The sequence below is a fragment of the Schistocerca gregaria genome, chromosome 5 (assembly GCF_023897955.1).
Source record: "Schistocerca gregaria isolate iqSchGreg1 chromosome 5, iqSchGreg1.2, whole genome shotgun sequence".
Lineage (NCBI taxonomy): Eukaryota > Metazoa > Arthropoda > Insecta > Orthoptera > Acrididae > Schistocerca > Schistocerca gregaria.
The window spans coordinates 169,051,217-169,063,988 of NC_064924.1; the positions used below are offsets into that span (position 1 = coordinate 169,051,217).

Sequence of the window (12,772 nt, forward strand, 5' to 3'; positions counted from 1 at the left end):
CAATTGTTTATAAAACCTGTTCGACCTAAAAGTGGAGGCTCTCCTTTTCAGGGAATGTAGAACTATAAGGTACTAATCAACAGAAAAAAATTAAAATTTTATCGATTGTCATTTTTGAAAAAAGAAAAATTTTTCCATAAATTGTAAACAGAAATTCAGAATGCTATAGTAAAAGAACTTTAACAGGTAAGTCCAACTGGAGGATTTCTTTGTAATCATAAAGCAATTATCTTTCAAATAAAAGAAAAAAACAACAAAATACCTAGAATTGTTCCAGAGATACAGCATTTAAATTTTTTTTCCAAAATTCATATCTTCAAAATGGTAGGTGCAGTGTCATATCTGGAGGGTTGCATCCCGGAGCAGAAATTTTTTTGGAGAAAACAAAAAAATATGTATTCTTTTCTTAGTCCTTCTTTTTAACATATTCTAAATTAAATAACATATGAGACTATGAAGGTAAGATTGTTTTCCTATCCTGCCTGAATTGATATGGACTATGCCTTGCATATTCCTTCATGTAACAGCTTACAAAGAAGCATACAAACAGTCTTTCTTCACTGCTTCATCCATGAATGGAACTGGAAGAAACCTTAATATGTGATAACATACAAAGTACTCTCTGTGATGCACATCTCAGTGATTGCTGAGGATAGAAGTAGATGATGCTCTTGCATCATTGGATCTTCAGATTATTCACTGTAGACCAAGAATGTTTTGTTTTAAACAGCCTTTAGCTACTGTGTTCGTTAAATTGCAGTGTCTTCATTGCAAATTAAGTCCACAGTATATCACCACCATGTGCAAAAAATGTGATGTTTGTTCTTTGTTGAATTTGTGATACTCTTTTTTACTTTCACCGGTCATGCTGAAATGCTGTGATAACAATTTACTGCAAGAAAATTGCAATCCTCAATGTAAGCAGGAGCTAAACAACTGAACTGCTGAAAAATTATTGTTGGCAGATTTTGGAGATAACTACCACCTTGTCAGATTCATCAGCTTCATCATTCCAATCGTATTTAATTTGTTTTTGCTACTATGTTGTGCACTAACAGCAAACAGTAATTCATGAGAAATGTTTATTTGTATAATTAATGGAAGTGTACTTTGAACTATGTTCTTACTGTAGATGGTTACAAGGGGGACTTTTTGGCCCATATCAAATGAAGCGATGATAGAAGCAGATAACACATGATATTTTGTGGATAGGACGGTCCAAGGACCACTGCGGCTGTTCGACGCAGGCCAAGGTTTGCCCCTGCTTTTATAAACTTTTACACCACCAGTCATCATAAGCAGGATGAGAGGCAGTTTGAAGTGGGAAATGTGAGTAACCAGAAATAAATTCTAAGTTCATGCATAACATGAACAAACAGTAGAGTCTGCTAAGTATCAAAAGTTGAGTCCATGCCCATGCAAGAGTAACTGTGTGCAACCAGACGAGTACTGCCCCAGGCTCACAGACTGGCTTCCTCCACCTAAATTGGGATTTGGCTATAATACTACATGATTATTGGCAATCATTGCCTTGTCATCTCTTTGTTGTGGTTACCTGGCTCCCTGCTGACTCATCGTCATCATCTACCAACATATATACTCTGCAAATCACCATGAGATGCACGACACAGGGTATATCTCATTGTATCAGTTATTAGGATGTCTCCTATTCCATTCATGTATGGATCATGGGAAGAATGATTGTTTGAATACCTCTGTGCTTGCAGTAATTATTCTAATCTTATTCTCATGATCCCTATGTGAGCGATACATAAGGGATTGTAGAATATTAGTAGAATCACCATTTAAAGCCATTCAAACTTTGTTAATAGACTTTCTTGGAACAAAACTTCCTGGCAGATTAAAACTGTGTGCCCAACCGAGACTCGAACTCGGGACATTAGTGCTTCGGTAGCTCAGATGGTGAGCACTTGCCCGCGAAAGGCAAAGGTCCCGAGTTTGAGTCTCGGTTGGGCACACAGTTTTAATCTGCCAGGAAGTTTCATATCAGCTGCAGAGTGAAAATCTCATTCTTTCTCGGAATAGTTTACGTGTATCTTCAAGAGTCTTCCAGTTCAGTTCCTTCAGTATCTCTGTGACTTTCTCCCACGGATTCAAGAAACCTGTGACCATTCATGCTGCCATTCTATGTATACATTCAATATCCCCAGTTATTTCTATCTGGGGTGGGTCCCACATTTATGAGTAATATTCTAGGATGGATCTCATGAGTGATTTGTAAGCAATCGCCTTTCTAGACTGATAGCACTTCCCCAGTATTGTACCAATAAATCGGAGTCTACCAGCTGCTTTACCCATGACTGAACCTACGTGATAATTCCATTTCATATTCCTACAAAGTGTCACACTCAGGTCTTTGTACAAGAGATTGGGAGCAGGGATTGTGTAAGGCTGGACAAATATATTGTGTACGTTCGGCGGACTGTGGAATACTGCTGTAGGAGGGGTGGGAAGGATAGTGGGCAGGACATTTTCCATTTCAGGGCATGATGAGAGGTAATCAAAACCCCATCAGAGAATGTAATTCAGTTGCTCCAGTCCTGAGTAGTACTGAGCTATGAGGGGAATGCTCCTCTTTGGCCAGACGGTTGGACTTTGGGAGGTGGTGTGAGACTGGAAAGATAAGGCAAGGGGGATTTATTTTTGTACAAGGTAAGGAGGATAATTATAGTCAGTGAAAGCTTCAGTGAGACCCTCAGCATATTTCTAGAGGGACTGCTCATCATTGCAGATGTGGTGAGCACGGGTGGCTAGGATGTACGGAAGGGACTTCTCGGTATGGAACGGGTGGCAGCTGTCCAAGTGGAGGTATTGCTGGTGGTTAGTAGGTTTGATATGGACAGAGGTACTGACATAGGCATCTTTGAAGTGGAGGTCACCATCTAGGAAGGTGGATTGTTGGGTTGTGTAGGACCAGGTAAAGGAAATGGGGAGAAGTAGTTGAGGTTCTGGACAAATGTGGATAGGGTGTCCTTACCTTTGATCCAGATAGCAAAGATGCCATCAATGAATCTGAACCAGGTGAGGGGTTTAGGATTCTGGGTGTTTAGGAAGGATTCCTCAAGATGGCCCCTGAATAGGTTGGATAGGATGGTGCCTTGTGGGTGCCTTACCCCAGATTTGTTTGTAGGTAATGCGTTCAAAGGAGAAGTAATTGTGGATGTGGGTGAAGATATAGTTGGTCATGGCGACTAGGAAGGAGGTTGTCGGTTTGGAATCTGTTGAGTGTTGGGAAATGTAGTGTGCAATAGCAGTAAGGCAATGGGCATTAGGGGTGTTAATGTACAGGGAGGTGGCATCAGTAGTGATGAGCAGGGTACCGTGTGGTGAAGGGACAGGAACTTGACAGTAAGCATAGATTTTGTACTGAGTAAAGTGCATCTACCTGATTGCCTTGATACAAAGCTCTCAGTGTGTCATGTGAGAAAAGTGCAAGTTTGGTTTCACATGATAGATGTTTTTGGAATCCATGCTGGTTGGCATTGAGGAGGTCATTCTGTTCAAGATACTTCATTACATTTGAGCTCAGAATATGTTCTGAGATTCTAGAACAAATTGATGTCATGGATATTGGATGATAGGTTTGTGGATCTCTTCTACTACTCTTCTTGTAGATAGGTTTTACCTGCGTTTTTTTCTAAGAACTGGGCACAGTTTTTGTTCCAGGTTATAGTTAGAAGAGAGTCTAACTCAGTCACAAATTCAATATATAGTCTTAAAGGGATTCCCTCGGGCTCTTTAGCTTTGTTCAATTTTAACAGTTTGAAATATACACCACTGACACTAATACTTATTTCATTCATCTTTTCAGTGGTATGAGGATTAAATTGGAGCATTTCTCCTTAGTTGTCCTTTGTAAAGAAAGATTTGAAAACAGAGTTAAGCATTTCAAGTTTTGCTTTGTTACCCTCCATTTCAGTTTCTGTCTCATTCATTAGGGGCTGAACACTAACTTTGGTGCCACTAACAGCCGTTCCATATGACGAGAGTTTCTTTGGGTTCTGTGAAAGATCATATGACAATATTCTGCTATGGTAATCATTGAATAAATCAAGCATTGCTCTCGTGACAGCCAAATGCGTTTCATTCAGTATCTCTCTATCTATAGCCGTGAACTTTGTTGGACACCTGTTTTGGAGTAATCTGTTTCTTTAGAAGTTTCTTTACAGTGACTGTACATCGTGAAGTTTTTCTATGTACATGTCTGTCCAGTGTGTGGTCAACTTTTCTTTTGAACTTGAACCATATAGTTCCTCTACATACTTCTGCCTCAGCACTGAAAGTTTCAACTTCCTCATTCAGATATGACACGGCTGATTTTTTTTATCTGGTTTACGGAACATATATATCTTTCTGATTGTTTTAGTTGTCCTTTGTACTTTGGTAATCATTGCTCCTACAACCACATCTCAGTCACAGGTACCAGATTTTATGTGAACATCCTCAAAGAGGTCAGGTCCGTTCGTTGCCATTAGATCCAATATGTTTCCACCATGAGTGGCATTCCTAAATATCTGTTCTTGGTAGTTTTCAGAGAAGACATTTATTACTGTTTCACAGAATGTCTTTCCATGCCCCCCACTAGAAGAACTGTAATTTTCACAGTTAGTTCGTGGATGATTAAAGTCTTACCAGTGTTTACAGTGTGATTGGGGAACTTATGTGCAAATGAACTGAGGTTTTTTTCTAATGTTTTTGATTACATCAGGAGGCGAATCTGGTGGGTGATAGAAGGATCCAGTTATTTTATGCCCACCCATGATACTGAGTCTTGCCGAACAGAATCACATGTAGCTTCATTTTCCATCTCAGTGGATTTGAGTTTCTCGTCTACTGCAATAAATACACCACCTTCATTTCCCATTTGCCTATACTTTCAATATACACTTAAATTTTCTCAAAAAACCTCATTGCTATCAATTTCAGGTTTCAACCAGCTTTCTGTACCTAGTACTATGAGAGCTTCACTGCTTTTCATGGGCACTTCAAACTCTGGCACTTTGTTGCAAATGCTTTGGCAGTTTACCATTAATATTTTACTACTCTCACTTGCAGGAGGCATTTCTTTCGGTCTTAAACAGATACTTATGGGTTTCCTAAAGCTGTCGTTATCTGGATTGATGGAGAGTTGCCTAAATTAAAAAAAAAATCTTTGTGTGCACCCCACACACAGTCAGCTACCTGAGTAGCCACCTCTCATGTGTAGTGCATACCTTAACCATGTAGGTGGATCCTACAGTTCTCAGCCCTATGATGCAAGTCCAGGAAATCACAGCTTAGCTTGTCACAGAACCTTCAAAGTCTCTGGTTCAGCCTTCCACTTGAGTCAGAACCAGTTGGCCACAATCATTTCTGGGGACAATGCTGCAAATTGTGAGCTTTGTTGAAACCCCATGTGCAAGGCTGCTCTTCTGAACCTTCCCTGCCAGTTTCTTGAGTGACACCAATGTGACCGTGGAGCCCATATGACAGGCATCATTTATTCCAACACGTGCCGCAATCTGCAGTTGATTGCACCCTGTTCACTCAGAGGCTACTGGAATACTCTCTTCAACACTTTGAATGAGGCCCCCTGGCATACTACACATTGAGTGCACCTGGTGTCCTTTCCTGTCCCTTGCTGCCATTTCACTAATGGGTACCATCATTTGCTGTATGTTTGATCTGCCGACGATTGATAGACTGTTATCCTTTTGCGTTTGCCTCCTCTTGACACCAGACAAAACAGAGTTCCCCAAAATAGATGAAGAGAGTCCCACTGGTGCAGTTTCAGTTTTAATGAGAGAAAGCACCTCAAACCTGTTGGTTAGAGGGATCGGTACTACACGCTGAGACCTCCCTGCCACTGTCCACCTTGTACAGGATGCCACTTGCAGTTAAGCAGACGAGTAATGACAAATTCTTTACTTTTTGCACAGGAGGCAGGATCCACAGGAGAGGATAGTAATTGAGATACCTCTGTTACCTGTGTCATGGGTGCACCTATCTCAGGAGTTCTTCCAACACACCATTCCGTAGCAGCTGCTAATTGTTTGGCAGTAGTCAGGGCGATTTCCAGTTACTTATGAATGTGAACCAATTCATCCTTTTTTCGAGAACAGCATTCACAATGGGGCTGCATTTTGGGTGGTGCAGTGTATTACAAGACAATGAAAAAATAATTTTAAATTAAACCTGCTGATTTTCTTTTAATCTGTTGCGCTAAAAAGTTGGTAATTCCCTATAAGAATTGAAGCAAATAAACAAAATGACATTTCTGTTAATGTAACACAATAAGCTATGGTAAAAATTACTAGTTTTCTAAAACGTTTTCAGGTCAGTTACAGCTATTTGCAAACTTGAATGCAGATTTACTTACAATAGATGCAGATAATATATTGGGTTACTCCTCTTTAGATGTTACACAATGTGTTAGCTGAAATATCTGCTACAGTAATTAAATCATAAATCCCAATTTACTACAAGTTGCTCATGGATCATGCAAAGGACAAAGGTAGCTTCTGAAAATTCTCAGAAACTTAAGTTTATTTGCGTTGATACACAATATAATTCATGGGTGATGTACTCCTTGCAGAACTGTGAACTACAAACAATGATCTGTTACAAAATAAATTACAAATCCAAAGCACTCATAGTGGTAACTTAAAAAGTATAGTTTTGTGAGTGTGTCAAAATTCTCAAAAATAACTTTCTCACATAATTGTTCAATGAAATTAGAGAACGATTGTTTTGAATGAGGGTTGGCATTGCGGTTCTCAAAAATTTTAAAAGAGCACAGTTGAGCTTAAGCCTATAATTGACGATGTGAGTTTATTGCGGCACTTGCAAATATTTGAAATTTCACAACATATCACAGTACAAATGAGTACTGATACAATCAGTGAAATATTATTCGGGAGTGACACGATCAGTAAAATAAACAAATCTAGAACTTCAAAACAGCACATGGGTCGTGCATATGCGGTGTGCCACAAAGGAAAATTCTGAAATCCACTTTTGTATATAAATACAACTGCATATTGCGTGGACTTTTCACTTATCTGATTCTATCAGAAGATTTAATATGGAATCAATCACCCATTATGCCATTTTTGCAATATCTGAGCAGTTCATTACATACTGTGGAAGTGATTCAGTGACAACAGTTTCAGAGTGATGTATGGAAAATATTTATGGAAGTAATAAACTTTAAAGCAGAGGAGCATTAAAAGTAGTGTCCTAATTTTTTTTTCTGTGGTGGCAGAATCATGTAGATTACAGTAAAAATACAGGCTCTCCAACAGAGCTGTTGCAACATAGAGAGAATGGAGCTCTGTTTGTATGCATGCTTGTGAATCAATGAGTGTTCTAATAAGAACAAACAAAGGTAGAACACTTTATTTACTCATACTTTTGTTTGAAATTAAAATCAGATGCAGGCTGTAGCAGCTTCTGTCAAGTTTCTGTAGTGTTTGGTAAGGGAACATTACAACACAAGTGTTGCACAGTTGTAATCTGCTGTGAATAGACCATTTTTTGCCTTTATCTAAGAAACTATGTGATACTTTGCATCAAACCAGGTATTATTCAGTTATTATTTTGTAGGCAAATATTTCTTATTTAGTGGGGGATAAGTGATTGTAAATTTTGTTGAAGGTGTGGATTGGCTTTGTGCGTAAATGTTAAAATAACAGTCCAATCATTTACAGTTTGGTAGGTCTTTGAAGTTTTTCTGTGTCTTATGGCATCTTTTTGAGACTGGTTTCTATGTGAGAAAAGTTGCTAGGTATGTCAATTCACAGACTGGAGGAAGACAAGGACAACCACTTCCAGGAGGAGCGTATGTAGTAAAGTACAGATTTGTTCAAACCAACTTTTAGTTGTAGGCAACTGTACTTCTATCACTTTCCTATCAATCGGGAATTTGAAGAATGCCTTTATTTATTGTAAATTTATGGACAGTATTATACAGTAGAGTTTATTATTGAAAGTGAAGTTTATAATGTGCTGTCTTCTTTAAAAAAAATAATAATTTTATTTAATGCTAAACTATTAATATTTCTCATAATTGTGCAATTTTGCAGAGAGGCAGCGAGAAAGTGTCTTCAAGAACCAGTGTATATTGGTCAAACACTTCTTAAAATGGCCCCTCGCAGGAAACCAAAGCCGAAAGGTATGGAGAATAAATTGACATTAATGTATCATTAAGGCAGTATAGACATTGTTCTTCATTTCCTTATACTTACCCAGAAAGGTAATGAGATATTAAAATTATGTACTTGGTTTTTTGCAATTGTGCCTATGAAACAGAAAATAACATAAAATGCTAGGTTTGTGCGGGTAGCTTAAAAAAAAAAAAAATGGAAAGAATGTAGCTATCATTTCCAAAGTATGTGGAAAACACATGTAGGTTGATTTATTTACATAGTATTTTATTTGGTGAGTCAGACTGTCTTGACCAAAATGCATCCTAATGTTTTCCTGACATAATGGTTGAGAAATGAAGTTTCGAAATGCAACTGTAACCAGTTCCTTTCTTTTACTCGTATTTCAGCTGTGAAATGTTCAGTTGTGAATCAATATATTGACCCTGCAGTCCTTGTGCTCCTGGATGTACTCGTAAAATGCACGAAGGGCATGTCGTCACAGCCACTAACAGCTGAAGAGAAGTCAGTACTTGCGTAATTTGAGTTACAGTGTGACTTAGATTCCTTGTTCACTTGTAGATACCCATTTCAACTGCTGTGTGGGTAGTTCTTAGGTTAGAGGAAGGCAAAAGATGTTCATGATCTCTCAGACTGTCTCCTTATAAAGTGAAGTGCCATGTATTTGTAAAAATGCACTGCACTCTTTCCAATGTTATATGGCAAATGGTAACAAGTGAATACTGTTTGTAATGACATACTAGTTCCAGTTGTTGAATAGTCTTTTGTTGTTGGAAATAATATGGTATGTATCTTAAATTCAAGAAAATCCAGCAAGGTATTTAAGAATATGGAATGACTTCTGAGCTTCACATTTGTTGCTGTGTGTGCAAAGTTTCATTATAAAGTCTGTTGAATTGCTAGAAAGTTACTTATCTTTGGTTTGTAATAAACTAAAGAAATAGTATTTGCAGCAATAATTGTAGGAATTGGTTTGCACCTACAGGAAGGAAAATTGCAAGTACCTGCCAACAGACACATGTGAAAGTGGAAAACAAAAATCTCCTCCCAGCTTTTGGAATTCGTTCACTCATGAGGATGGAAAAAGAGGAATGTGTTGGGAAAAGTTGGAAAAGTGGTGTAGGTCATTCAGATCTTACATGGGTTCCTTTCAACCTGACTTTCCCTCTTTCCAAGCTCTCCAACGTAGTCCTCTTTCCTTTCTGATGAAGGAACTAACAGCTTCTAAAACTAGGAATAGGTTCTTTTCTATTTTTATATGTATGTATTGGTATCATTAATTATTTGTGAACTGAGCATTTTGAAACTATTTTATGATAGCATCTTTTACTGTACATAAAGAAGTTAATAATGAAAGACTTACGACAATATACACTATCAGAGCAAAAATACCTGCCCACCTCTATGTAATGTAGAATTGACTGCTAGATAGATATGAGAGGCAGACCCACCAGTGTAAAAAGAGGTGTGGAGCCAATGTATAAGGAGGTGAAGAGTATTTTGTTGTCAGTAGAGAATCAGTCCTCCCCCCATGAACCATGGACCTTGCCGTTTGTGGGGAGGCTTGCATGCCTCAGCGATACAGATAGCCGTACCGTAGGTGCAACCACAACGGAGGGGAATCTGTTGAGAGACCAGACAAACGTGTGGTTCCTGAAGAGGGGCAGCAGCCTTTTCAGTAGTTGCAAGGGCAACAGTCTGGATGATTGACTGATCTGGCCTTGTAACAATAACCAAAACGGCCTTGCAGTGCTGGTACTGGGAACGGCTGAAAGCAAGGGGAAACTACGGCCGTAATTTTTCCCGAGAGCATGCAGCTTTACTGTATGATTAAATGATGATGGCGTCCTCTTGGGTAAAATATTCCGGAGGTAAAATAGTCCCCCATTCGGATCTCCGGGTGGGGACTACTCAAGAGGATGTCGTTATGAGGAGAGAAAAAACTGGCGTTCTAAGGATCGGAGTGTGGAATGTCAGATCCCTTAATCGGGCAGGTAGGTTAGAACATTTAAAAAGGGAAATGGATGGGTTAAACTTAGATATAGTGGGAATTAGTGAAGTTCGGTGGCAGGAGGAACAAGACTTTTGGTCAGGTGAATACAGGGTTATAAACACAAAGTCAAGTAGGTTAATGTAGAAGTAGGTTTAATAATGAATAGGAAAATAGTAAGGAGGGTAAGCTACTACAAACAGCATAGTGAATGCATGATTGTAGCCAAGATAGATACGAAGCCCACACCTACTGCAGTAGTACAAGTTTATATGCCAACTAGATCTGCCGATGATGAAGAAACTGATGAAATAAAAGAAATTGTTCAGGTAGTGAAGGGTGACGAAAATTTAATAGTCATGGGTGACTGGAATTCGGTAGTGGGAAAAGGGAGAGAAGGAAACGTTGTAGGTGAATACAGATTGGGGCTAAGAAATGAAAGAGGAAGGCGCCTGGTAGAATTTTGCACAGAGCACAACTTAATCATAGCTAACACTTGCTTCAAGAATCATAAGAGAAGGCTGTATACATGGAAGAAGCCTGGAGATACGGACAGGTTTCAGATAAATTATATAATGGTAAGACAGAGATTTAGGAACCAGGTTTTATATCGTAAGACATTTCCAGGGGCAGATGTGGACTCTGACCACAATCTATTGGTTATGACCTGTAGATTAAAACTGAAGAAACTGCAAAAAGGTGGGAACTTAAGGAAATGGGACCTGGATAAACTGAAAGAACCAGAGGTTGTAAAGAGTTTCAGGGAGAGCATAAGGGAACAATTGACAGGAATGGGGGCAAGAAATACAGTAGAAGAAGAATGGGTAGCTTTGAGGTATGAAGTAGTGAAGGCAGCAGAGGACCAATTAGGTAAAAAGGCGAGGGCTAGTAGAAATCTTTGGATAACAGAAGATATATTGAACTTAATTGTTGAAAGGAGAAAAAATAAAAATGTAGTAAATGAAGCAGGCAAAAAGGAATACAAACGTCTCAAAAATGAGATCGACAGGAAGTGCAAAATGGCTAAGCAGAAATGGCTAGAGGACGAATGTAAGGATGTAGTGGCTTATCTCACTAGGGGTAAGATAGATACTGCCTACAGGAAAATTAAAGAGACCTTTGGAGACAAGAGAACCACTTGTATGAACATCAAGAGCTCAGATGGAAACCTAATTCTAAGCAAAGAAGGGAAAGCAGAAAGGTGGAAGGAGTATATAGAGGGTCTATACAAGGGCGATGTACTTGAGGACAACATTATTGAAATGGAAGAGGATGTAGATGAAGATGAAATGGGAGATACGTTACTGCGTGAAGAGTTTTACAGAGCACTGAAAGACCTGAGTCAAAACAAGGCCCCCGGAGTAGACAACATTCCATTGGAACTACTGACGGCCTTGGGAGAGCCAGTCCTGACAAAACTCTACCATCTGGTGAGCAATATGTATGAGACAGGCGAAATACCCTCAGACTTCAAGAAGAATATAATAATTCCAATCCCAAAGGAAGCAGGTTGTGACAGATGTGAAAATCATCGAACTATCAGTTTAATAAGTCACAGCTGCAAAATACTAACGCGAATTCTTTACAGACGAATGGAAAACCTGTTAGAAGCCGACCTCGGGTAAGATCAGTTTGGATTCTGTAGAAATATTGGAACACGTGAGGCAATACTGACCTTAAGACTTATGTTAGAACAAAGATTAAGGAAAGGCAAACCTACGTTTATTGCATTTGTAGACTTAGAGAAAGCTTTTGACAATGTTGACTGGAATACTCTCTTTCAAATTCTAAAGGTGGCAGGGGTAAAATACAGGGAGCAAAAGGCTATTTACAATTTGTACAGAAACCAGATGGCAGTTATAAGAGTCGAGGGGCATGAAAGGGAAGCAGTGGTTGGGAAGGGAGTGAGACAGGGTTGTAGTGTCTCCCCGATGTTATTCAATCTGTATATTGAGCAAGCAGTGAAGGAAACAAAAGAAAAATTCGGAGTAGGTATTAAAATCGATGGTGTAGAAATAAAAACTTTGAGGTTTCCGATGACATTGTAATTCTGTCAGAGACAGCAAAGGACTTGGAAGAGCAGTTGAATGGAATGGACAGTGTCTTGAAAGGAGGATATAAGATGAACATGAACAAAAGCAAAACGAGGATAATGGAATGTAGTCGATTTAAGTCAAGTGATGCTGAGGGAATTATATTAGGAAATGAGACACTTAAGGCAGTAAAGGAGTTTTGCTATTTGGGGAGCAAAATAACTGATGATGGTCGAAGCAAAGAGGATATGAAATGTAGACTGGCAATGGCAAGGAAAGCGTTTCTGAAGAAGAGAAATTTGTTAACATCAAGTATAGATTTAAGTGTCAGGAAGTCGTTTCTGAAAGTATTTGTATGGAGTGTAGCCATGTATGGAAGTGAAACATGGATGATAAATAGTTTGGAGAAGAAGAGAATAGAATCTTTTGAAATGTGGTGCTACAGAAGAATGCTGAAGATTAGATGGCTAAATCACATAACTAATGAGGAAGTTTTGAATAGGATTGGGGAGAAGAGAAGTTTGTGGCACAACATGACCAGAAGAAGGGATCGGTTGGTAGGACATGTTCTGAGGCATCAAGGG

The 12,772-nt window shown here is 39.0% G+C and overlaps 1 protein-coding gene across 6 annotated transcripts in view; it reads left to right on the forward strand.

Annotated features, from left to right (window-relative positions):
* The window catches only part of LOC126272100 (speckle targeted PIP5K1A-regulated poly(A) polymerase-like), a 192,614-nt gene that overhangs the window by 59,948 nt on the left and 119,894 nt on the right, over positions 1 to 12,772 (forward strand). For all 6 annotated transcript variants that reach the window (XM_049974683.1, XM_049974680.1, XM_049974684.1 and 3 more), the window contains one exon: positions 8,085 to 8,173. In XM_049974683.1, coding sequence (XP_049830640.1) covers positions 8,085 to 8,173 — 89 coding nt within the window. The remainder of the gene's footprint in view (positions 1 to 8,084; positions 8,174 to 12,772) is intronic.